Source organism: Aplidium turbinatum, chromosome 14 (assembly GCF_918807975.1).
Source record: "Aplidium turbinatum chromosome 14, kaAplTurb1.1, whole genome shotgun sequence".
Taxonomy (NCBI): domain Eukaryota; kingdom Metazoa; phylum Chordata; class Ascidiacea; order Aplousobranchia; family Polyclinidae; genus Aplidium; species Aplidium turbinatum.
In genome coordinates, this window is record NC_137485.1 from 7,897,279 (window position 1) to 7,924,896 (window position 27,618).

General features: G+C 38.0%; 1 protein-coding gene across 1 annotated transcript; it reads left to right on the forward strand.

Annotated features, from left to right (window-relative positions):
* Positions 1 to 12,202: 12,202 nt before the first annotated feature.
* Positions 12,203 to 14,140, forward strand: LOC145782859 (uncharacterized). Its single transcript, XM_082594625.1, has 4 exons — positions 12,203 to 12,223; positions 12,621 to 12,801; positions 13,145 to 13,392; positions 13,895 to 14,140. The coding sequence occupies exons 1-4, from the start codon at positions 12,203 to 12,205 to the stop codon at positions 14,084 to 14,086; spliced, it is 642 nt and encodes a 213-aa protein (XP_082450751.1). The 3' UTR covers positions 14,087 to 14,140.
* The last annotated feature ends 13,478 nt before the right edge of the window (positions 14,141 to 27,618 follow it).

Here is a 27,618-nt window from a genome sequence, read left to right on the forward strand (position 1 = left end):
AAAGTTTATAAAACGTCCACAAACTAAATTTCAGGCTGACACGAAGAGAGGTTTCAAAGTTATTAAGTAAAAAAAAAGTCAAAATTCATGGTTAGGTCAAAATTTTCTTTTAACGTAGTTTTTCTTCTCTCTATTGATATTTTATTAAAGCTACGCAGATACTGATTTTTTGTTGCAGTTTCTGCTGCTGTTCTGACGTAATAATCCATCTGTTGCAATTTCTGAGGTAATAATCTTGTTGGGGCCACTACTGACGATTGAATATTAGCCAACTACCCTGCTGTTGATGAGTTGGTTGCCAGGGTTAAAGCAGTGACCATTAAAAACAGGTCAAGAAGAGCTAGTTTTACTTCCATTGGCCAACTTCCACAGCCAAATGTAACTAGATGGGCCTTTGGTTGAAAGCTTCTTTCTATTATTCAAGAAGTCTACTAAAAGTAAGAAATATTGTGGAAGGCTTCCATGATGGTGGTGTCTTGCTGCGGCGTGCTCAAGATGCTATAAAAGCTCCCAATTTAGCTACTCACCTTGTAGAATAGAGGAGCAGTACAGTGCACCGTTTGATTTAATTCAGAAGATGGAAGACAGCCGAAGCACCATTCAAGAAGCTTACCAGAAAATGAGGTTCCTTAACTTTGGTGTTGATGGCTGCCTAATTGGAAAATATATTCAAGCAAGAATCTCAAGAAATGACATCAAGTGCATTGTGAAAATGGGATGAGATGATATTTCACCGCATTTTTATAGCTTGTTGAGGAACTCCCTGGCAACTTCTGTATCAGTAGAGAGAAGCTTCTCTATTTTATGAAAATTTTTGGCGAGAGACAGGAACTTCAAAGGCGATAATGTGAAACATTACTTGATGTTGAAGTATAATACTGCAGAACCCTCTCAGTAATTTCGGGATATTTAAAGACACTCCATATTTAGTTTTTGCAGTTGTTCGAGTGACTTTCATTACCTGTTCGTTAGCTGTGGTGTCGTTGAGTCTTCCACATTTTTCTCATATTTCATTAGAAAAAGAAGATATCCTTACCTAACGGTTCGATTTCTTATATGCTTTGTATTTCGCATTCAGGTTGCAAACGCAGAAAGTTATTGGTCAAAATTCGGTCAAAATTTGTAAATTATAAAGTCAAAATTTCAAGTTTTTAGGTCAAAAAATTGGTTGCCCTAGTTATGACTTATGAGCTATATGTTGGCACACAGGATCAAACATCGGTAAGCTATATGCTCATTTGATGTTTTTCTATAACTTTTATCAAAAGTTAATAGAATACTTGCGACTGTTACAAAGAATTTCTCCCTTTTTTCGTTTGAAATCAATATTAATTCGTTATGATCACAGTCATTGCAAACCTGTGAGTGGTGATAGACTGCTGACTAACGTTTGTATTTCTAAATTAATCATTGATCAACAATCTGCTGTCTCAAAAGAATTAAGTTGAACATAGCCAACATAGCCTTATTAAAGAGTTTAAGTAATTTATATGATATTTTAGTTAAGAAATCAAACCTTTGTGCAATGTCCTTTGCAATTTCAAACGACGCACCAGTGCGTTGCGACTTACAGTTTAAAAATCACTGTAGGCTAATACATGAACAAAGCACAAACAATTTTTAAATTTCTTAATTTATCCGTCATGTTGAAAACTCGGAAACTTTCGCGGACCCCGGAAATCGCTTCACGGACCCCTTGGGGTCCGCGGACCCCCAGTCGAGAACCACTGCTCTAGTTCATGGAAACTTCTGCTCAAAGCAAACCTGTTATAAATAGTTGCGTGATTTGTGAATAAATTATTATTAGAGTTGTAATTTAAAGTTGGGTTGAGAGTTATGTATTAGAAGTGGTAACGAAATTATGGGGATTAGAAGTTATAATGAATAATATGTTAAAGACGATTGTAAAGTTCTACCCGATATTAAATGGATTGTGAAAGTGCAAGTTATTGCCAACAGCAAAGTAGCTGATGCAAGTGGTAGTGTTATTTTGAAATCGACGAAGACATTTGCTGTGCAGAATTTGATTTGTTTACTTGCTGGAAGTGGGGAACCATTTGTTTAGTACTTCAAGGTTTTCATCTATCCTCGCACAAGTAAAACTATTCTACCATTTAACGTTTCATATCCCAATAAACTATACGTCATCAATCTTTCCAAAGTATCTTTACGTGTAAGAGATCGAAAAAAATCTGACAGCCTGTTTATGTCGTTGATATGAACACTGAGATATTTAATAGCAATAGGCTATCTTTAGAAGCAACATGTTTTTTTCGAAATCATGAGCTTAGGTAGAGGGAGATGGTGCAACGGTTCTCGGTTGAAAGAAGTGTATTAGCTTACAACTGAAACTTGTTGAACCATTGGCATACGTAGCCGAGCAACGTTATCAAGTTTAACATATTCAAGTTTATTACATTTACAGAAACACAAAACTACGCAAGAAATTAAATATCGAACGTTTTCGACATCACAAGATGTCCTCTTCAGAAATAACATATATACAATTTAACTACATCTGAATAAAATACAATGGTTATTATAATATAACTATAAACAGGAAAAAACAAAAACTGCACACTAGGCTACTTCTGACTAGCTCAAACTCAACGATATAGGCTCTGCAAGAATCAAATTGATTGATTGTTATGGGTTGTTTTGTGTCGCTTTGCAACATCTAAGGTCTTTTAGCGACAGTCATTAATATAATAGCCATTTAGCACAGTTAGAACCATGGTTAGAACACATAACAGGGCATAGTGAAGGGTGCAATACGACACATCATAATCCGATACACATCATTAGTGAAGACGGCATTCTTGTAGGAGGTTAGGCCTACGAAAGTCAGATAGGCTACTTCTTTGGATTTGCACGTTTGATGTAACAAAAAAAAACAAAATAAGGAAAGCCCAGCTAGCAAATCAATCACCTTCCACACCGAATCAATGTCTGTAGACGCTGAATCAATGCAAAAAGCGATCGATCTCTGGCTAGGAGCAGACAAGACATACGTGTGCACTGTGCACGACAGTATAACGTGATTGATTACAGTGATTAAAATAATAATTTAAATGAGCTCATTGCAGAAGTTTACAAAAGCCAGTGGATGTTTAATGGTTGGACAATTTTTCAACTATATATTTATTCCATACGTGCTAAGATTTTGTTCAAGACACTTTTTTTGAGTTGCATAGTTAGTACAATGAAATAGAAAATGATGCACCGTCTCAAGGGTCATACACAGGAATGGAGGAACCATTTTAAAAGTAGGTGGGCCCAGAGGCGCAGCAGTCAAAGTCAATCCAACTTCTTGGGGGCTTCGCCCCCCAGAACCCCCTTGGCATTGCTGCATTCCAAATACTTTATATCATTTATACATTGAGTTTTCATGATTGCCTTTTGTACCAACAAGCAAAAAGTTTCCATTTTTGGTGTTTTAGACACACAGAAAGATACCATAAAATTTTTGCAAATCGTAAATCGCGCAAAATTTACTCGATTTACGTTTCTTTTAACTAATTTGTGGAAGCAATTTCAGAATGGCTTACTCTGTTGGGTTTTTGTGTAGCTGAGGTTTTGGTGTTCTCTAATTTTAGACGCAGATTTTGCCCGTTCGTGTGTAAGAGCTACCTTTAATAAGTTAATAGCTGTTTATCTGCTAATAAATTTCATACAAATATTACCCTAAAAATGTTTCCAGAAAGCGCTTTAATCCATTATTTAAGTGTAATTTGCAAAAATTTTCCGGGGGAGCATGCCCCCGGACCCCCCTACAATACGCGTGCCATCGGCACGCTCTAACCCCCACCAGTTTCATTGCTTCTCCTTGCTCAAGCCACCAGGATACGCCACTGCACATCAGGTGGCGATGTCTTAAATCAAACACTTTGTCGTTCTCTATTTGCCCCCCTCCCCAAATTTTTATCCTGGTTACGCCACTGCTACTGCATGGTATCAAACAACAACAAGGTTCCTTCTACTGTCACTAAATAGGTGACTGCTACTGTATTACACTTGAAAATTTTCCTAAAAAAGTTAATAATACGATCATTGAAAGCAATAATTTATTGGCAAATTGAGATGAGATGAACCTGATCGATCAAGTTTTTGTGAATGTGTTCAATTGTTCATTCTATGGTTCAAGTGCTCTTGGGTTAATCTGCTTTTTAAGTAATTTTTAACCAGTCTGTGGCACAAAAAAGACCTTTTTGCAGTGGCATTAAACATAGGGATTTTCAGGTAAAACTGTAACAGTTTTAATAGATTTATGTAAATGTTTTCTCTATTTTAACAGCTTGAGTTCGTTTTCGAGAGAATTAACATCAATATCCCTATCTAGTCTGGTTTAAGTGCCTTCGTTTAGAGACAAAATTGCTGCATCCTCTACCCTTGCTGCAGCTAAAATTACTTTCTCTATATCACAAAAAACTGCAGGTTATCTTGGTCAAATCTTTCGCTACCTTTTCAAAAATATTTGGCTTTCAAAAGTGGGTGGGCCAGGCCCACCCAGAAAATAAAGTAGGTGGGCCCAGGCCCACGAGGCCCACGTGGTTCCTCCATCCCTGGTCATACATGTGTCGCACAGTCCAGAAGTGTGGCACCCGATCTTGAAGAGGTGTTGGTTTAAACGGCAGTGACCGATGATGAGTCTAAAGACGGTTGGATGGTCAGGTACTTTGTTGGTTCCTACACTTTTGGTGTCAGGATATATAGATTTGTAGAGTTGGCCTGTGGTACTGTTTATGCAATGATTATTCCATTTTTTGCAGAGCTAGATCTTTGGTAAGGTTTGTCCAACTCGGACAATGCCGGGTAAGCTCTTTTAGCATCGTACAGAGATTTTGCTCCTGTTGCCTTTCTGAATGAATCGATTTGATAACTCATCGATTGTCTATTCAGCATTGGACAATTTTTGACCATTTCAGGAACTAAACCGGTCTTGAAAATTCGTGTGAGTTTTTTATACTTTGCGAATCGGAATTCAGGCTACTTTCAAACCGTTCGGTCAGTTCAGAGATAACTCTGTCCATGAACTGATTGTAAAGTATTTTATAATGCAGTTGAGTGTCTGCAGTAGCTACCATCGAGCCTCTACCCATTCTTTCAGGGATTCTTCTTTGCCGTGACGCTTGCAAAAGCGTGATAAAATGAACAGCAAATTTTTCCGGAAGTGAAACTGCATTTTTGTAATTGTTTTCAAACTCCAAATCACGATATTTCTCCAGAGTGATTTTCAGGGTCTGAAACAGCTCTTCACAAGAGTCAATTTCAAGCTTTTCTCCTTGCAACGTGATACTAAATTGCTCCATAAGTGACAAAGGCTTCAAAATCAGCACAAGTCCCAAATATGTTTCAGCTTTACAGCTTGTTAAAATTCCTTGTGCTTTTATTTTTGCTTCTAACGTAGACAGTAGACCAGAAGCAACAATTTCTGACAAAGTTTTCGTGATGACATGATAGTTGACCACCGTTGACTGTAACCTATCGGTGTCACCCTGCACAACCATCTCGTTGGGCACAATGGCCGCAGTTTGCTTCATTGAAGGTCCTTCATTGTCTAGCGTCAAATCCAAGACAATTTAGAACTGTGATCAAACATCAATAAAAGAAAGACAACAGCAATTTAAGATGCTTGCAAACAACTAAATCGAAGTACAACTTCATAGCAAATATTTTTTCAAATTATTGGGGGGATGCTGTCAAATTATTGGGGGGATATATCCCCCCCCCCATCCCCCGCTACTTCGGCACCACTGTTTACGGTAATATTCGTGTCTATTGTCTCAGTGAAGGAATGAAATGGTTGGTAGATACTTGGGTTGATCAAATTTCTTGGCAAACTTTCCCTTTAAGGATGTCATGTGCTGGGTGGCGTAAAAATGTCAGAATGTGGGCTTTGTAGTTTAAACAAAGTTGTTCGTATCTAAATGACAAGGGGAATTCATTGCAATAGCGTTGTAGGTTTGAAATTGGGGTGCTTTTTATTGATCTGGAGCATATTCTTAGAGCTTCATTTTGTAATGTCAGAATTGGTCGAGAATCAAAGGTAACTGCATCAAAAGGTGTTGAACAGATCACATAATGTGGGTAGAAAGGCCAGGTGCGAATAAACTAATTTTAAAATACAGAGAGCAAGAAAGATAAGCCGCAAGCATACAATTGTCTCTTCAAAGGTGCATTGTTACGTTTTATGCACAAGACTTCTAAGATTTTGGTTTGATACTCAGACCTGTCTCTGGACATGATTCAAATTGTTTGATAGATACTTGAAACTTGACGTGAACCAGCAGAAGGTGGTTGATGGTCGTTTTCTGCTGGCTAACTAAATTGCAACAAGTGTATAAGTGCAATGGAGGTTTCTTGCTCACAAACTATTGAGAAACACGAGTGGCATTCTAGTTAGGCTGAACTTGAATAGTAAGTTAAGTCAGAAAGTCCATTTGTTTTGTTGCTACCTGTTGAAAACAGGCAGAGCAAGAAATGACGCAGCCTTCCATCAGAAACCACTCCATATCAAATCAAGCGATTGTGATGTCAGATTGACTGAGGTCTACAATTCTAATCAATTTTATTTTTCATTGCTGGCGCGAACATGTAAAGAACCATAAAGTCATAGCATAAAGTAAACATACGAATTCGACACCAACAAAAAGGAAAGATGACAAAACCAAAAAGTTTAAAAGATGCATCGATGAAACAGTGCTTGGAAAACACTATATTAAAAATGCACAGCTATCAAACCTAGAAAAGAAAGACAAAAATGAAAGACTTTTATTTCGTCGGATGTAAAATAGGCCTACAATCAACACTTTCAAGTGCAACAAGGGCGATTTAACAAAAAAGATAATCAAAAAGTGACAAGTTATATATAACGAATCAAATTATATAACGATTCCATTAATTATACTTCAGCCAGTTTAGGAAATAGAGCATTTGTTTGCTGCAGAAGTTACAGTTATAATATGTTGCAGAGCGAGCACTGTGGAGAAATTATGCGATGACTAAAAACCCTTTTGATGTAAAAATTCTTAACAATTTGAAGTGGACGTATCACCGAGAAAATGGTTTTTAGTGATCTGTGATCCGTTCAAGTAGCCTACACATACACAGTGATTCTCAACGTGGTCCAGGTGGACCACTGGTGGTCCACCAGGAATTTCTGTTGGTCCACAGAGAGTTCTATAAATCCTTTATAAAACGTTCTTCACAATTGTATCATTTACTACAGTAAATTATGTAAGGAGTAAGGACTGCATACAGGTGTAAGAAATTATGTAGCATGTATGATTGTATGTCAGCGTGACGTAATAATCATGTTTACTTCGTGATTTTGGATCGATTTTCTGGAAGTGATAGATAAGCATAAGCTCAGCAGTTTTTGAACTTATTTTACTAGTTGACGAGTAGGTTATTGAACTGTAGAAGGCATAAGTGAAGTGCTGGCAAGCCTAATCAATATATTATAAGTTGCTGTAATTGTTGTGGTGTTGTCGGTGCACGAAGATTGCGCTTCTTCATGGAACAAAGTTTCTATAGGGAGAGTAGAGCTATTCGCTGTTTCACTGAACGTTAATTAAATTATTTTATGAATGTGACATGTTGTATTTTTTCAAACGCTAAATTAAGTACATGACTGTATTCTGCAGTGCTTTCAATTTAAAAAAAAGGCAAAAGCTCCTGTTGCTAAGAAGGCAAAACTGACAACTGAGACATTACCATGACATTACCAGACGTTACTATTTTATTGAAATAATAATTATGTGCATGATGTTAAAATTATGTGTATTCAAGTAGTTAAGCTTGAGTGTGCAAATTAAGAGGGTTTGCTTAATTAGTTTATTAAATGTTAAATGTCTGTTGTATTTTTAGACATATAATAAAAATGAAGTAAGTAAGGTCGCAGTGACAAATAAACTGTCAACATACAAAACGTAGTAATAAGAATTATTTATAGCCAACCAAGTAAGTGAAAATCCATTTACCTCTTGATATTTACCTGATTGTACAAAAGCAACGCAATATATATTAAGAAAGAAACGCAAGGCATACAACTGAGGAACGTGGTACAGAACGCTAATTGATTACGACGCGCAGTCCGGCGGTAATCAATTCCAACGTCTGTACCAGAAAACGCTGAATGTGATTATGCAGTGACGCTGCTCACGAGTTATATAAAAATAACGTAAATTAAATGGCGACTATAACAGTTTTATTTTATTAATTTACTTTTTATTATTTACTTTTTTCTAAATCCGCATGGTCACACTCAGACGGTTTCCTGCAATTTTTATTTATCTGAGTCTTTTATGACATCACAACCAAGTTTTTGAATGCGAGACTCTCAAACAGCGCTTCCACTTTGGTGGTAATTAGTCCAGAGATGGGCAGGGTATAAGTTAAAAGTAACGCAGTACCGGTACTCGGTACTGATCAAAATTAATACTGCGGTACCGGTACCGGTACTATTTTCAAAAAGTATTGCAGTACCGGTACGGTACTCGGTACGGTACTTTTTAAAATGCAAATTACAATACTTAAAATGATGAATTTTTTGTGTGATTGTAATCGAAATAATCTTACATTTAAAACCACAAATGCGATTCATCTCCATCCCAATTATATTAACAAGTAACAGCAACGCGCCATGACGATGTTCATATTCTACACAAAGACTGCTCAACCAGCCCTTTGGTAGGCACGCAAAGCTGAATGGAACAGATCGGAAAATAAAGTCACAAGTCTCTTGATTTTGCTCAGTATAAATGTATAAATTTAAGGTAGGCATATTAATACTTGTTAGTTTATAGACTTATAGTTAAGGGCCAACCCAACATGCCGTACAGAAAGTTATTGGAAGTAAAGGCCATTCAACATCAGAGGTGTAAAGTAATGAAAGTAGTGTTACTTCAGTAGCAATAAAACAAAAAATCTGGTATCCATCTAAAATGGACTGGCTTGCAATTAGCATAAACATAAAAGCAACTTGCAAAAAATAAAAGACAGTGACACTATAATTCCTTTTTACTTTTATGTTAAGTATAGCAATGTTCAGTAACTAGTACTTTTTGAGTAGTTTTATTTTTTATTATTTTCTACTTTCACTTGTTTAGTTTGATGCCAAAGTAACGTTACTCGAGTAATTTTATATTTTGTCAAGTAGAAAGTTGTAACTTTGATAAAAATCTGTTAAAAAGGTATCATTTCTAAGATAAAAAAATATATTAAATAGAAATTATTAAAAATGAAAAGTTTTGTTAAAAAGAATAGTTAAAACGAAAAGTTTACCTTCCTAAGACCTTAAATCTCTTCGCGATTTCTCTTCGCGCCATTTTCGTTCATGATGATTTCTCTTCGCGCCATTTTCGTTCATGGCTTAAATCGTTACAGATTAAATCGTTGCGGAGTTAACATTGTTGAAAAAAAAGTACCGATGAAAGTACCAGGTATTTTGACCAAAAACGTACTGGGTATTTAGGCAACCGGTACAAATTTCAAAAAGTACCGCGGTACCGGTACACAAAAAGTACCGCGGTACAATTGTACTCGGTACTGCCCACCTCTGGTAATTACCACAATTGTGGAATTTTCATCATGCTTGTGGTAAAAATGTGGTAATGAAAAATTTGTGGTAATGAAAAATTTGTGGTAATTTAGTGGTAAAATGGAAATTTTGTGTGGAAATGTGGAAATTATAAATTTTGAAAATTTGACAGAGCATTTAAACTGTTGTTTTCCGAAATCGAACAGATATGCAAAAAACTACTTATAATATCATGCGCAGTGCTGTATTCGAGGGTATACGGCGGTATACGCAGTATACTCTCTGCTTTTTTCGAGCAACTATAGTATACCCTCTGGTTTTCCAAAGAGAGTGCGTATATTATGCTATGTTTACTGATTCTTTATAACTACTAACTAACTACTTAACAGTGATGTACGCGCATACAAAACATATTGACGCCGTCAGCGTAAACGCAAACGTTCGAAAAACCATACGCCGTATGCGTCAACGTAACTTGTAAAACAAGTTGGCGGCGTCAGCGTCAGCGCATACACTAGCGTAAACTAATTTTGTATGCTAGGTGCCAAACATTCACACGGTATAAACCACTCGAAGCAAACAAGTTTTATTTTGAATTTCCACGAAGAAACACAAGCATCTGAAAGTGTTGGTTCCTATATGTCTTTGCCCATTGAAAACATTATTTCAACTGCAGCGCTGGAAGGTATTGGCGTGTTGTAGCGAAAAAAATACATTAAAAAGTAGGCTATGCGTTGACGCTATACGCTAAAAAACCGCGAAAACTTTACGGCGTAGCCTCAAGCGACAACTATCCAAAAAAATGTGGCCGTAAGCGTTAGCGCAAACAAAAAGTCTACGCCGCAAGTGTGCAGCGTAGAATTTGCGGCGTATACGTACATCCCTGGTTATGGTGGTATGTAATTCATGTTGTTCAGCCCCCATCTTTATGGAGATGCCTCAACGCGGTGTAGAGGTGAACCCAGGCTGAAAACTAGGCTCTCTCCTGGGGCTAATAGACACACGTAAAAGTCTCCAACGGCATTTTTTTGGCGGAAGAGGGCAGTGTCTGACAGGCAGGCATCCTGTAAGGCGGGCCTCGATGAACAGAGCACCGGCAGCTCGTTGCAACCAGTTTCCCTGAAGCTGCACGTTTCAATATAATTGGACCGCAGTGGACATGGAGCTGGCCAAGAGTGTGTACGTAGCCTTCGCGTAGTCACGGCCACTTTAAAAAACCAAACAAGCGAATGGCCTCTGTCTCAATTTGGACTTGGACCAAACAAAGCCCAATGACGATGATATCACGGGTAGGCCTAAAGGGAGCAGGCTTGGTAGAGTTGGAAGCCTCCTGCCCAGTTTCACACATTGGCGGCGGATCTATGATGATCGTCTCCCAATGAACTGCGGTGACATTGGGTTCCGGTAGCAAGACCCGTGTCCGTGTCTGGGATGGCCTATCTAGGATTTCCCGCAGCCACCCCACATGGAGAAGCTCCTAGACAAAGTGGGGTAAACGATGTTTTGGTAGAATAAAGATTAGCATTTTGAAAGTTGTGTATTATTTATCATTTTGGCAAATCTGACAGTATACCCTGTGCTTTTTTTACGAATACAGCACTGATCATGCGACTAGCATATTCCGCTGTTTTCGCTTTGATTTTGAAATGCGTTCTGACTTTTGACTTTGAACGTAGGGTGACCATGTGATCATATTCATAGTCAAGATGTCTTTCAGATTCTAGCTGCGGTGTCAAGTACAGTAGCCTACTTTGCTTACTTATTTCGGACGTTTTATTAACTGTTAATAACCGGTACTATTAATGAACTGAGTAGTTGTTTTAGACCTTATTTTACACTATATAGTGTAAATATAGCCAAATAATAGCGTTACCAGATAAGAAATAATGTCCTAATTTAAGAAAAGTTTAAAGCTGTTGAAAACAAAAACTCGCATTTTGGAATTTTTTTTTAGGTCTTGATAAAGATCAAAATCCTAACCTTATTCCTAAGTCTAGCCCTTACCTTAACCCTTACTAACTTTAATCCTAACTCTGGCAACCCCTGGTTGTAACCATGGCAACAAGTGGGTAAAAATACCTACTTTGTTAATGTAAAAGTAAGTCGAAATACGGTTAAAATCGGGAAGAAAATCACAGTAAAAAATGTGGTAATCTGAGGACAAATGTGGTATAATACAAGTGGTAATCTGGCTTTGTAAAAGTGGAAGCACTGCTCTCAATGTAAAAACTTCGGGAAACTTGTCACTTGTTTAATTTCTTTTGTGTTAAATCGCCATTGTTGCTCTTGCAAGTGTTAATTGTAGGTCTATTTTACAATCGACCAAATAAAAGTTTTTTTTTTTCGCTGTCTTTTCTAGGTTTGGTGGCTGTGCATTTTTAAGATTATGTTTTTCAAACACTGTTTTATTGATGGATATTTTAAACCTTTTAGTTTTGTCATCTTTTCCTTTTGTTGGTGCCAAATTCGTGTGTGTACTTTGAAGTTTTCTACATGTTTGCGCCAGCAATGAAAAAAAATAATAATAATAAAATAAAATTAAGGACTAAGATTGAACACGCTCTTGAGTTTTCTGACTTATGTGCAATACAGTATCGACTAGTGGGGTTAATGAGGCGTCAACATAGCAAAGTGGTCCATCGGATATTTGTTCTTTTAAATATGGTCCATGGGCCAAAAAAGGTTCAGAATCACTGGCCTACAGCATCCAGAGTGGGTAAACAAGTAAACGTGTAAGTTGATAGAATCGAATAGTTTGTATTCAGTTGTTCACAAAACCGTTTGAGGCTATTCGCTCTAGCCTACCGGTTGACTTTTGAAGTGGCTAGCAAACTTTAGCACAATTGTTTGTATGTCAATCTATGGCTTAGACATATTCTATATAGGCCTACAAATACACATTCCAATTCTTGGGAAAGAATTGCAAGTCAAACAGTTTACAGTAGGCCTACTATTAATACAGTAAAAGTTAATTTATTATTTATTGTAGATCCCCATCGATTAAATTCAATTAAATATGAATATATTTTTTGCTGTCATAGTTTTTTTTTGCTTTTGTCAATTGGTTTATCCGCAACAGTGCAGACAGCAAGTTACCACTGTCTGTGATGAGCAAGCTGCAACTCCATTCAAGGGTGAAAAGGGTGATGTTGGGTTACCTGGAAAAGCCGGAATTGCTGGAATAAAAGGAGCAAAGGGGGAGAAGGGACATACTATGGCAATCGATGCTTTTGAAGAGGAAATTAGACAAGAACTGAAAGGCAAATTTAATTATAGACGACAGTGTTGTAGATTGTTATAAAAAACATTTAGCCCACTCTTGTCTTAGCTTCGTAAAATCACGTTGTATGATAGGCTTAGTCATAAGCTATATGTTTGGTTTTGAATCATTTATCCTCGCACTTTTATCCTCGGGACATAGAATACGCCATCCAATAAACTCAGATATAATGAAACTCTACTATAACGGTATCAAAACTGATCAAAGGCAAACAAAATCAAGGAAGACCAGCAGAAACATTCATGCGAAGGGTTTGATCTCTTACAAAACACAGCCAGGAAGAACTGCGACAGTTAGCTATATTAAATTTCTTATTGTTTTAGATTTAGCTCAATGTTCTGGTGGAGTTGTGGTTGGAAGAATTTGCTACATGTTGCCTTTCAGAGTTGGCTCCAGATTTGACTTTGCACAAGCAGGAGCATTATGTTCTTTCCAGGGAGGTTTATTGGCCGAAATTCCAACACGAAAAGTGTACGATGCTGTTTTTAACTACGTCAAAACAACGTGGAGTCTCGAATTTGAAGCGCCGACAGCCCTTCATATTGGAATATGGTTGGGAATGCGATATCAGGTTAGCATTACGTTGATTTAATTGAAGGATTGTAGACACTTTTATTTTCGAACTGAGAAAGCTTTGCAAGCTTCCTGGTAGTTTTGCATACTTGTAAAGGCTTTGAACCACTGACGCATGTCCGGTCATCGAGATTGACAGAGTGAAGCTTCTGCTTGTTGTTGAGCAAAAATTCCCGCTTGTTGTCTTTGAATTAGTCCATCCACTAGATGCCGCTAAATGGAGACCTAAACCAACTGAACTACATGGCGCCTTGACAGCTTAGATATATAACAAAGTTTGGACTTACTGTAACTTTGTAAACGAAGAAACGGCAAGATCAAGCAAAAATAATCTAAACCCTTGGAGCTTTCTTCGTCTGATCATAACGATTCTTCGGATCAACCAATACCAAACAAAGTTTTAATTCGGTAGCTAGCCTACCTTCAATCTACTAAATCTCTTACTTATTACAAAAGTTTGGGATCCTCAGTTGCAAAAATTTAACTTGTTTAAAATTTAGGGCGGAAGAGCTATTTTACGGAATGGATCAACAGCTTTTACGTCATGGCATCCTTCTTATCCATTATCAGAGTCACGTTTTACGAAAATGGGAATCCAAGTGCCAATTCGTCCAAATTTTCCAACTAAAGGAATGTGGAATAGCGGTTCTGCCGCGACTGCTATTCCTCTCTGCGAATTTGAGCTTGCATAAATAGTAGCCTACAAACGACCAGGCTAATGCGACAATTGAGCAAATGAGCATTGCCTGTGGTGAATTTTAACTGAAATGAGTTGTTAAAATGAAAAGAACCCAATAAAATAAAATTTTGCCATTGAAACATTTGATTGAATTGACTTGTGGTATAGAACTTGAATATGGCAAAGAGAAAGTTTTTCATTGAACGAAACTGCAGTGGCCTACTTTTAACCTGACTGTTTTAGAGTGGGGCCTACTGCAGTTTGGAGTATGTGACGGACGTTGGGAGGACAGTCGGGCTCCCAAAGATATCTTTCCCCCAGCCAATAAAAATATATTTTAAAACCATTACAACATTTTAGTACTATTATAATTCATGTTGAATGATGTTTGCCTCGCCAAAAGTCGCTTTTGCACCCCTAAAATTTTCTTTGTAGCTAGGCTACGTCACTGGTGTCGGGCATTGAAAAACTTTCTCTCTATCATAAACATTCATTGCAAATCAAAAGAAGATTGTGATTTGAAAACTGAATTTTTGTTTTTGTCGAAATCACTTTATACCAGCAGCTGTGTAACGTAATTAATTGCATCAGCAAAACATGTTGCCTACCATTGTAAATTTTCTGTGCGTGATTGTAAGTGTAATTTAGTTCATTGTGCTTTTGTGTCTGATCATCACAGTGAAATCAATAGTAGGGCTCGAAACAAAAATATTTTGAAATCTTCCGCTTCGAGACAAATTTCTTGCCCTGTTTTTGTTTCAAAATAGGTTTGGTTTGGCTTTGAATCTTTATCCTCTGACTGACAAAGGCTTGATAGGTTATTCCTGATAGTGTCGCATAATTGTAGAGGCTCTTGACGCAAGGCCGGTTACCGAGATTGACAGAGTGAAGTTTTCCGATTGTTGAAGTGTTGTTGCTGGAGAATTATTCCATCCATTAGGTGCTGCTGAATGGAGACCGGTAATTAGAATGCGTTGCTCAAGCGCACGGCCGCACACCCCGAGAGTCGAACCAGCGCCGCTTGATGTTGAAGCTTCTTCGTTCACGAAGTCACGCGCTAACCAACTGAGCTATCGGGGCGATCGAAATAATTTTCTTAGTGAAGAATTTCGATTAGTTCCGTTTCGAATGTCAAGAGGTTTCGTTCTGTTATGCATTCGAAACCAGAGAAATAACAATGTCAGAATGCAGAAATCACCAAAAGTTCAAACATCGAAGTGATCTTGCTTCTTGTTCTTTAACTCCGTTTAGCGCCCAAGAAAAAACTCAAACATTCACAATTTTTCTTCAAAAAGGTGTGGTACGACCAACACAGAATATTTAGCTATACAATTTGTTGCAAATTTGCAACATTGGGCTATAGAGGGTCAATTAAAAGTAGGCTATATTTTGTTTCATTTTCTTCACAAATATTCAATCTACTTTCCAAACTTTTTTGTTTTATGTATGCCACATAGGGCGCTACGGGATTAAAACCATGTCCAGCATCTTAAAATGAGAGTATACAAAATATGCCTATTCGGTGTGCACCAGCAGCGTTGACAGAGGAGTTCAGGGTGTACGTTTGGACCCGGGCCCAGGATGATTTTACGAGCCCGTTATAACCTTTCCAATGGGATCGGGAACTTGAAGCACCACCGTATGTTCTTTGAATAAAATGCGTTTTTCTCAAAAGTGTCTATTAATTTGGGGTTTCATTTGTACTGGGCCCAAATTATCCTCTCAACGGCCCTGGGTATGACGGTCCAGAATTTGTCGCATCCCGAAATAACTGGAGTTGACACAACGTTGACTGGTCAATTTCATGTAGGCTACTTTAAGGGTGCCGAAACGCGCAATGAAAAAGTGAATTTAGTTGACAATTTTGAATAAAAAATATGCAGTCTAGGCCTACCAAAAAAATGTTTTATTGAGTAACCAGATGCAATGCAAACCTTTGTACAAACGCACAAAATAACGTCAGTTTGACACCGCTTAAAAGCATGCAGCTGTGTCTTTAGACACGTTTTATGGCATGCCTGAAGGCAGACACGAAGATTGGCTTCCTTGTCTTCTCGTCCACTTATCATAGCTTCTCAAATAATTAGGCCTACCTAAGATTAAGCTTGTTTACGACAAAAAATTCGAGTAAGCTAGGGTGAAGTGTGATGGTAGCCCACCCAGCCAGCAAGCTGAGGCCAGGTAAAATTCAAGTGGGCACTTGGGCTTATGGGCACACCATGTGAGGTATTTATTGGTTACAAATAGGTTAACACAAGCCCATTTTTTCATGTTTGTTTAATTAATTGCCCCAAACCGAGCCCCATCTCCTTATTTCAACTTTTTTATTATTCTTTTAGTTTGAAAGTAGAAAATATGAGCACTAATGTGGCTTGATTTTGGGCAGTCCAGTTGTGAAATCACGCAAACATGGGTGGCAAGTGGGTTGCCCAATATTTAAAAAAAAATGTTTTTAGAAAACAAAAATATTTTCATTGGCTGTATAAAAACAACTTTGTCAGTGTTGGTTTTGGTTTGGTTAGTTTTGAATCTTTATCCTCGGACTGACAAAGCCTTGATAGGTTATTGCTAGTAGTTTCGCATACTTGTACAGGCTCTTGACGCAGGGCCGGTTACCTAGATTGGCAGAGTGAAGTTTTCGATTGTTGAAGTGTTGTTGCCGGGATAGGCCTATTATTCCATTCACTAGGTGCCGCTGTTGTTGTTATAGCCTACTGCCAATAATATTGCAAGGGTTAATGCGAGATCTCATGTGAGTTCAGTATGGGCAGCCCATTTGCACCAAAAAAATTTAGTTTGAGTTAAATTTCCCACATTAGTTCAGATATGTTTAACATAGATAAATATAGATAACATAAACATAGACATTTTTACACATTTTCTTCTTTCACCTTTCCTTCAACTACGAAGAAAAGCTACTTTCATTACCTCATTATCCGATCCTTGACATTTGTCACATTAAGAACAGGGAAGCAGCTGACTCGATGACTGATATAGTCGTTTGCTGCTTCCTGTCTGTTGTGGTACCTAGATGGCTATGGTGCTATTCTATTCATGTTGTGTATAGGCTAATTGTACCGTGCTGTTGTTGCAACAGACAAAATAAAAGTTTTCTCTCTCTCTCTGAACCCGAACTGTTTTGGCGTGACGTTCTGTGGCGCATGGTATCAGTCTGAGATCGAGATACCAAAGACATCAGTTCAACATCGCTTAGAAGCTTTTTTTTCAAACATTTTCAAACTGGGCTGCCCAATTTGATGGAAACTTGAGTCCGCGGACAAATATAACTTGTAGCCAATCGGACAGCCCAGATGGGACCCAATATATTGCCCCTTGGGTACCCAGAAGGGCCCCAGTTGTCATTGCTGGCTGGGTACGCAGCGGCAGTGATGGGCATTATCGGCGATATATTTTTATCGCTTATCGTTATCGCTTAATTATTTTTTCAGTTATCGTTTATCGTTATCGCCAAAGGCAATATTTGATTATCGTCGATAATTAATCGCCGATAAATTTTAAGTGGAAAGACCATGAAAAGTAATATTTTTACTAGCCACCTATAGTTCATGAAACTAAATTAAAACCAGTTCTTCTTCAGTGCCTGAAGTGTGTGTGCACAGGTCGTTGTCATGGGAGGAGCACGCCCCCTGCAGCGACGGCTCTGACAACACAATAATTTTTAGAGTTGCAAATCGCAATGCAATGAAATGCATGCAACAAGTCTCTTGTTGTTTTGCTGCAATCGGCAATCGCGAGTGAGTTTTACAAGTAAATGTAAGCGCACAGGCGGCACAGATTCCTTTAAAGCGAAGCGAAAGAAATTGGCAAGTGGTTTATGAAAGTGTCGCAATACGAGGCCGCTTTTACATCGGAAACATGGTCTTTCGCGCCACCATCACTGAAACAAGTCATTGCAGAATATGATATTGCTTGAAGCATTTGACATGCAGACCGACATCACACTTTTTGCATCTTGTAGTAGTTTTTGCATAACAATAGGCGCATCGAGTTGCGTGGTAAATTTATGCTAAATACAGTATAACCTTTCTCATTTACCTATGCTGCATAGCCGAGTGGTGAGAGCGCTGGAACGGCAATCGAAAGGGCAAGACACTTAAAGGCATGCCTGAAGGTAGACATAAAGATTGGCTTCCTTGCCTTCCCGTCCACTTAATCTAAATCTTCAACCACCGGGCGTAAGCCTGGATACGACGACGATTTACCTATGCGACATAGCCAACGCTCAATCAAATATTTTTATTCCCACTAATAATACAGTGCTTATATTGTAATTCTTATCTCAACAACTCAACGTTCTGCCATTGCTTTAATGATGGTGTTCACAAAGAAAACAGAAAAATTTATCTGAAATTATCAGTAAATTACGATAATTATGTTATTAAACAAACACGACTAATTTAACAAGCTTGATGGATTTCACAGTATGCACATTTTTACCACCAATAACGCTTAAGATTACTGATAAATTTTCAAGCATTTTGCGTTTTTTGGAATTTTTTCAATTATTGCCGACTTTGCTGTAAACAGCCCTTTAAGCAGAGAGCAAAATACAAAGTTTGGAATTTTTTATGGTATTTTCATTTGATTTAATTATTTTGCCTACTGCACGTAAGCGGCAGTGTAACTCAATTGATAAACGCATCCAACTGGTATCTGTAGGTATAATTATAAGCACGGCGGTTACCTCAGTGGTTTGATTCTGGAACAAGAGGTTGAAGATTCGATACCCACTGCCGCTGTTGCGATTCTATTCATGCATAACTTACAAAAAGTTTTGTCCCTTTACAGTAGGCTATATTATGTTCGATTTTTCGTCATGTTGATAAAAACAGTTCGTGCTGCATGGGATGGGGCAGCGCTAATCAAGAAAAAAAAAATTATTGTTATCGGACATTATCGGCGATAATTTTTCGTTTATTGTTATCGCTTAACTTTTTTTTGAGTTATCGTTTATCGTTATCGCTTTAGGCATTTTTCGTTTATCGATTATCGTTATCGCTTAACTGAAAAATGAGTCATCGCGCCCAACACTGCGCAGCGGTGCTTCATATAACTATTGAGAGGTGCTCTATTGGAAATACGTTGAGAACCTTTAGTCAGGAAGAAAAGGTCACATAAGATGCAACACAACTAAATGTGAGAGCTATTCAAATCCAGAATAAATTATTTATTTATTATTGTAATGATAGGGCTAACAAGATATCGTTTACCGAAATCGATTTAATTATTCATTAAAATCTTGTATTTTTCACTGAGGGTGAATACGATAACTGAAAATTAAAAACATCAAGAAAAAGAAACAAAACCGAAATGATTTTAAAAACTTGACTTCATAACAGAGATAAACAGTCATAAGGTGCGAGGAGTGGTTGAATAGCGAATCGAGAGATAAATCTTTTGAAGCACCATAATTTTGACAAATCAAAAATTCCCAGAGAGAATAAAAAATATAACAATGAGTTTTACATAATGTGAATTATTTGCATATGATAAAGAAAGATTTACTTTCCAGAAAATGGTGACAAAGTTTGACTGCTTTTTACATAATTTATGGTTCAGTAAAACTTTTTGTTGACTCACGTTTTGTGTTTGACAAGTTATCGTAGGCCCAATTACCAAATTCAAGCTGCATTTTTGTAAAAGTTGGGGTTAAACGGTTTTAGACCTAAAAAATTCAGTTTAGTTTAAAACTGTTTTTAAAGATGACAGAAGGGTGCAAGAGTTTTATTTTTAAGGATGTGTTTAGTTTTTTGCCAATAAATAGAATAAACTATATTCACAATTTCATGATTTTGCCTCTCCTCTGCCTTGCCGTTTCATTCTTATGCATTTCTTTTTTCAATTTTTGTATATGCACCGGTACCGTACTGTAGATCAGATCTATTATTTCAATTTATGAAGAACATCAGTCAGTAGGTTACTTGAAAAGGGCTAACATGAGTATGGTGGAAAACGTTCGCAATTTTTAGTTTATTTTCATGTTATTATGTTAAATGCCGTCTGGTTGTTAGGTTATATATTCATAATTTCCACCAGTTTTATTGACGTATGCTACGTAGTGCTGGTTTGAGTTACCGGTAATCACCCTCTACCTATTTTTCCTATTTAGCCTCATTTTCAATTTCAAAGCCATTTAAATTGAATTTTGAATTTCATAAATATGAAGTATCAATTTTATTTTAAAATGTTAACAAGGAACATTGGGACAAAAAGCACCATAATTGTTTATCTAATAAAAATCATCAGTGTCGTGCAGAGTTGGATCAATTACATTAATTTAGTTCAATTACAATTACTCCCTTGAATGTTTCAATTACATTACAATTACTCAGTGCTAAAAATGTCAAATTACAATTACAATTTCAATAAAGGGATGCCTTTCGGCATGGCATAGACTACACATACACACTACAGCCATAGTGCAGGCCCTTAGGGGCAAAAATGAGCATCTTTAGGCTAAACGTGTTACACGTTGTTTTTTTGCATTTTTTTGTAGTTGATGAATCTAACTTCAATTTTAGTGGGTGCCGCAACTTTTTGGGTCACGTAATCACCCCCAAATCGGGGATTTCCCCCAAATCAATTTTGAGCTCTTTTCACGCATTTTTATGCAATTAGATACGTTATTTTTTTACATTTGGACTGACTGCCTCTAAAAAATGCACGAGATAAAAATGACACAAAATTATGTTATTAATGACGTCATTGTGACGTCATGTATTAATTTTTTGCTTGTTTTTTTCTTATTGTAGTCGCTTGTTTGTTGTTGGTGTTACTTTTTTGGTTACAATAGTTACCAATGGTTTTTCAACTGATTTGATTAGTGTTGAGTGTCAGTACTAACATATTCAAAATCTTAAGGAATCCAACTTCCGGAAAGTGGTTATTTTCAAGATAGCTTCCAAGATGGCCGCCAAACCATTGAACAAAACAGTAAATTGACCATAACTCGGTCATCATATGTCCAAAACATGTAGTTTTGGTGTCTATATCTAAGTTTTTATACCCTGTGAAGTCAATGAGACTATTGTCAGAATTGTTGAATTATCTGATAGCCTATAAAATCAATATGGCCATCCAAGATGGCCGCCAAACCATTAAAATAACATAGTAAATTGACCATAACTAGGTCATCATATGACCAAAACATGTAGTTTTGGTGTCTATATCTAGGTTTTTATACCCTGTGAAGTCAATGAGACTATTTTCAGAATTGTTGAATTATCTGATAGCCTATAAATTCAATATGGCAAACCAAGATGGCCGCCAAACCATTAAAATAACAGTAAATTGACCATAACTAGGTTATCATATGACCAAAACGTGTAGTTTTGGTGTCTATACAGTAGAATTCGCCTATAACGGCACCTCTAGGGGATTTGCAAAAACTGACGTTATAGCCGAATTGACGTTATAGACGAACTACCGCAAACTATTCCACAACTGTCTTTTGATTAAAGAAAGAGGTGTATAATCCAATCAGGGTTACTGTGTAGCCTACCGGTACCACCAAACTGACAAAAGGCACGCAGAAAATACAGTAAACAAAGAAATTGTTTAAAAAAATAACCTACAGCGAAAGGTACAGGAAATTTGCGCAATAGGCTACAGCTCGTTACATACAGTAGTAGAGAAGTTCATTGTTTATTAGCGAAAAAGGCATTGATCTTGAGCTGTTTCGGCTTTGACACGGATTTGACACACCTGTAGACTAGAGTGTAGAGCTGCTTTTTACACGTAATAGTTTTTCACGCGGGAAAAAAAAAGTTAATTAGTTTATACAGTACTGCACGTACAACTGTTGCTTTGAGTTGTTTAAAGGTCAGCTGTAGAGCTGCTTTTTACACGTGATAGTTTTTCACGCGGGAAAAAGGTTAATCAGTTAAAGTCCCTGCTGAGAACGACGTAGCAAAATAAATGGAAGACATTTTGCAAGCAGCAGCGCTAATTGGATTAAAAGACTGACCGTTCGTGGTGAAGGTGATGGCTTAAAGCAGGGGCGTGCAACTGTTTATCGCAATGGGCCACAACGTACAATTATAATGATGCTGAGGGCCAGTCTATCGAAAAACACATGAATTTAAACGAACAATTTATTTAATGGAAAAGTACACACAATCAAGTTACACATTGAGTGAGTGATTAATGAGATGTCTGATATCTTCTCTGTCCAGATATCTTGCCAATGTCAGCTTTGACGGAAGAAGTGGCAACTCGAAGTTGACTTGACAAGTGCTCATTTGTCAGCTGATTCCTGCATTTTGTCTTGAACAGCTTTATTTTTGAAAAGAACTGCTCACAGCAGTATGTGCTTCCGAAAAGAGAGATCATTTTTCTCGCGTGATTTTCTAGATTTGTGTAATTTCCGTACACGTAGCTTCTGTAAAAAGTAAGCAAATCATTTTCATTGTAGGCTCGTTTGAGATCGACGTTTGCTTGCAATTCTAGTATTTCTAATTGAAAGCTAGATGGAATATTCTCCACAATCAGGTCAAATGGATGAGCAAAAAGTTGAAAGTCGACATTGTGTTTTCGAAAATTTTCAAAGCGAGTTTCAAATGCCGAAGTTAACTTTTCAACCATTCCAACATATTTTTCACAGTCTTGAATTTGAACGCTTCTACTTTCCAGAAAAGGAAAGTGAGTCAGGGATGCTTTGCTCAACTGAGATCGAAAGAGTTGTAGTTTTGCTTGAAATGAGGAAATATGTTAACAAATAACAACATCCTCCGATCTAACAGTGAAAAGTATTTAAAAATAATGGGCTACTTGATGAAGAATGTGAGGGCCACGTAAATGGATACCGCGGGCCGTGCTCTGGCCCGCGGGCCGTATGTTGCACGCCTCTGGCTTAAAGTGACGTTATAAACGAACAAAAGACGTCTGGGGACTAATAAAGGGCGCTGTTACACGCAAATTGACGTTATAGGCGATGCTGTTGTAGCCGAACTACAATGTATGTAAAAGATAGGAATTCTGCCGGGACCGAGCGAAATGTGACGTTATAGGCGAATTGACGTTATAAACGAAGCCGTTATAGGCGAATTCTACTGTATCTAGGTTTTTATACCTTGTGAAGTCAATGAGACCATTCTTAAAATTGTTAAATTATCTGATAGACTATAAATTCAATATGGCAATCCAAGATGGCTGCCAAAACAATTAAAAATGTACAATAACAATGTATTGTTTATTAAAAAACCCGGTAAATTTCTATCACAGGGATTTCTATATATATTTGGGTCATAGCATCTTTTCACAAATTGGGACTAGGTGGGCAAATTTTCAAAAAAGGGCACTTTTAGTGCGAGAGTTGTGTTAAAAAGGGCATTTTTCGCGCGTAAATGGTGGGAAAAGGGCATTTTTTCCCGAGCGTAAAACATGTAAGCTTAAAAATGTAGATTTTTCAGAAAAGTCGTGGGTAAAAAGGCATATTATACCTAGACTAAACTTTTGAGACCCATAATTGATTCTTTTGAGACCCATAATCAGATATTCATCCCCGTCCACAATATTTTGTAAATAATAACCCAGCAAACATTGTACCTCGGCCCAACATAATGTGATAGTTGATAAATTAGTGCTCCTCTGTTGACCCAACGTATCTTGCACCATTCGTCGCAGTTGGGCCAACTTATTTTAAAATCTTTGGGCCAACGTAAAAAAACTGAGGGGTTACCGTAGTCATCATCATTAAGTTCCTTCCTCTCGTCGAGGGTTGGAGGCAATGAGACGCCAAGTTTCTCTGTTGTAAGATTTTTCTACTGCAGTTTTGTAGTTAAGTCCTGACCAGTCTTCAATATCATTAGTCCAAGTTCTTGGTGGTCTGCCCCTATTTCGTTTGCCTTTCATTTTTCCTTCTAGTAGTTGTCTTTGAATAGAATTATTGCGAATCATGTGGCCAAAATATTTCATTTTCTTGATTTAATTGTTTGTAGAACTTCCATGTTGGTTTGTATTCTGGATAGTACATCTTTGTTTGTGATTTTATCCTTCCATGAAATTTTAAGCATTCTTCTATAAATCCACATTTCAAATGCCTCAAGTCGTTTAACCATCTGTGATGACAGTGTCCATGTTTCTGCATTGTAGAGTAACGTAGTCCATATATAGCATATAGTCCATATTACCGTAGTACGCCCGCAAATAATGACGTTGGCCCAACGTTCTGTACAACTGCACACCAACATTGGCAAGAACGACTTCCTAATTGTAAGTTTTTTTGCGTTTTCCTTGTCCCATTATAACTGTAAAAGGAATACCATGAAGCAAACTTAAACAATTCTTCGAAGGTATCTTCAATTAAAATATTTCAAAAGTTGGCAAAACTACACTACCTTCAGCCAACCCGAACAACCGTCAGCCAACGTTGGGCCAAGGAAATATGTTTACTGGGAATGTAATAAAATTTAACCTAGCAACATTTAGTTCCAGAGGTCTCTTGTACTAAAGTAAACAGAAACAACTATGATAATAGCCAATGAAACACAACTGCTAAAATATTATAATGAGTTGAATCTTTGCAGAATTAGATGATTCTAAAGAGCTGGTATTTTATTTTGATGAAAATCAGGAAACAAACTTCAGTAATTCAGACATTTAGAATCTCATACAAAGTTTGAGGTACTCACAACACAAATTGATAATTAATCTGCTTGAATGGAACATTAAGGATATTATAAGTAAGGTCAAAGGTAGGCTCATAAGTTCTAAATGTATGCTCAAGCTTTCCATTTAGCTCAGTGGTTCCCAACCTGGGGGTAATTAACCCCGGGGGTAATTTGCTTATTTTTGGTGGGTAACAAGACCCGATTTGGAAACAGTGAATCAAGTGAAGGTTGTGAACTTTATAAAAGCGAAAGAATTGAACAGGCGTCTTCAAGGAACTGTACAAGAAGATGGGAGAAAGATACGAAGCATTACTGTACCCAGGACCGGATTTAGCTGATGGGGGGCCCGGGGCAATTTTAGATCGGGGGGCCCCCATGCAAAAAAAATTTTCGCGCCGCCGCCGCAGCACTGCACAGCATTTTGCAGGGACGTCAAAGGCTGAAAGAAAACAAATAACACAAAATCACATTTTTTCCACGTAGGGGGCTCTTTAAAAGTCGGGGGGCCCGGGGCACCTGCACCCTCTGCCCCTCCCCCTAAATCCGGGCCTGACTGTACCACACAGAAGTAGGCTACAATGGCTGTCTCGTTGCAAAGTAATAACCCGCCTGGTCGAACTTCGTAAGGCTGTCCATGTTTTTCTGATAGAAAAGAAGTCCGACTTGGCTGAATATTTCCCTAACCAACAGTGGATTTCCCAGCTGTGCTACCTGGCTGATATTTTTGGTGAATTCAACAAAGGCAATCTTTTAATTCAAGGCAAGAATGTAACAGTGATCGACACCAAAGTAGCCGTAGCTGCATTTATCGCGAAGGTTAAATTGTGGAACAAGCAAGTTGGAAGAGGCACAGTGGTGCAGTTTCAGACGCTTGACATCTACTTCGAAGGCAATGCTGGACTTGAGTTGACAGCGGCGTTGAAGGAGAACATAGCTGACCACTTAGGCCAGCAAGCCAAGAAGATGGACATTGGCCAACTACTTTCCGAATTTGGACACGCCTAGTCTCCAATGTTGCACTGAGTCCTTCACATGTGATAACAGCCAGGTGGATGATGACGACTTTCCTGCCAAAGAAGAATTTAACACTCTTCGAATGAACGAAGCGTTGAAACTTGATTTCAAGGGGAAAGGCTTGGATTGGAACCCTTCTGGTTTGGCAGACTTCAGGACGCACCAACATTAGTGACACTGCATTAAATATCCTGACATCTTTTTCAACAACATATCGCTGTGAACAAAGGTTTTCAACTGTCTTGGAAATGAAGACAAAGAAGCGCAATCGCCTGGATGTCAAAAGCGACACAAGAATCGCCCTCAGTAGCCTACCACAAAGCCAAGGATCACAAAGCTGGCGGCTGAAGTCCAGGTCCAACCTTCGCATTGAATGTTTACCACGCATCGTTATGTTTTATTCAGCATTGTATTGTATTTTGATTGTCATAGTTAGCCCTTTGAAATACATAGCAATAAACACTTTTGTTTTTGAAAATTGATCGTGGAGGTAATTGGCTCACTTCAGGGTGGAGATTAGGGTAACAGCCAAAAAAAGGTTGAGAACCACTGATTTAGCTGTTCATTCTTCAACTTGGATCTAACTTAAACAAAAATTAGGTCTTAAAAATTGCCCATCTAGTTTCAAACTAGGGGGGCAAAGAAAGGGCTAGGGGGGCAAGCAAAGGGACTAGGTGGGCAATTGCCCACCTAGTTTATATGTGAAAAAATGCTATGATTTGGGTTAACTGAGCAGGCATAAAGAGCTCATACGATGTGGTCATGTAGACTCTTGACATAATCAGCGTAAAGAAAGCAAATGGATCAAGTATTACTAATGCTCATCGCTGTCACTCTCGATGTCATCGTCTGTAATTATGTGATTGCTGTATGGACACATGAACCAGTTTGGCATGGTCCACATCCAGCATGGTATGGTAGCACATATCTCCGGCAACTACAGTGAGGTGAACACGATTTGCAATTGCAGTGATTATTTTCAGTAGGTTGTCCGGGGCAGCTTTCATGTCCGTCATGATTGGAACCATCTGATTATTGTCTACTTTTCATCCCCAGTCTAGAGCATCCATACCATCGTCAGTAGCCTACTCATCCTGACCATAATCTGGTAGTAAACTCTGAGGCAGTGGAATTTGGTAAAGGATGATGTAGGTGGCAAACGTTCAGGGTGAACAAAGGATTTGGCTGTTTTAATTTTCTTGACCAATGTATTGTATCGCTGTCACGCTGTGTTTCTAGGTTACTACTGCCATCGTTGCCAAACATAACGGTCATAGCTTTGTTTCCAAGATCCTTAATGATGTGGTCTGTCTGATTTGGGAGAATAAAGAAATTTGCACATTCTTTGATTATTGGTTGACATTTCACTAGTTTCTTGAAAGCGTCTTCTTCCCGATACCAAATATCCTTGACGTTGAATCACAACCGGTGAATGCATGAATGAAGAGGAGCTGTAAGCATAATTATGTCTAGTCCGATGATTGCTTTGAGTTTGTTGATGTCGTGTATCTTGGTTGCGTAAGCCTTTTCGGAGCGGAAGTAGAGGTCTTTAATGTCTGGGTCAGTGTAAGCATAGCGTAGTATCAATATTAAAACGTCCGTGTCTTCACCAATTAAAGTCGTACTATGTCGATGAGGGCTGTCCATCTGCCGTCTTAACGATGTCAACATGTTCATCACCTGGAGCGTTCATCACATTGCAGCTTCTATTCCTCAGTTGAGCAGAAATTAATCCTTCCTTGTTGGAAGCTCGAGGCAAGAACTGCTCCTTCTTTCCAATGAACTTGGTGTCTACAGTAAAGTGAACAACCGGGTGGACGTTCATGCCGCGTCTTTGATGGGTATTGTCTTTGATAGACGGACCACCATATCCATCAAAGACCACCGTTGCTAAGCGATA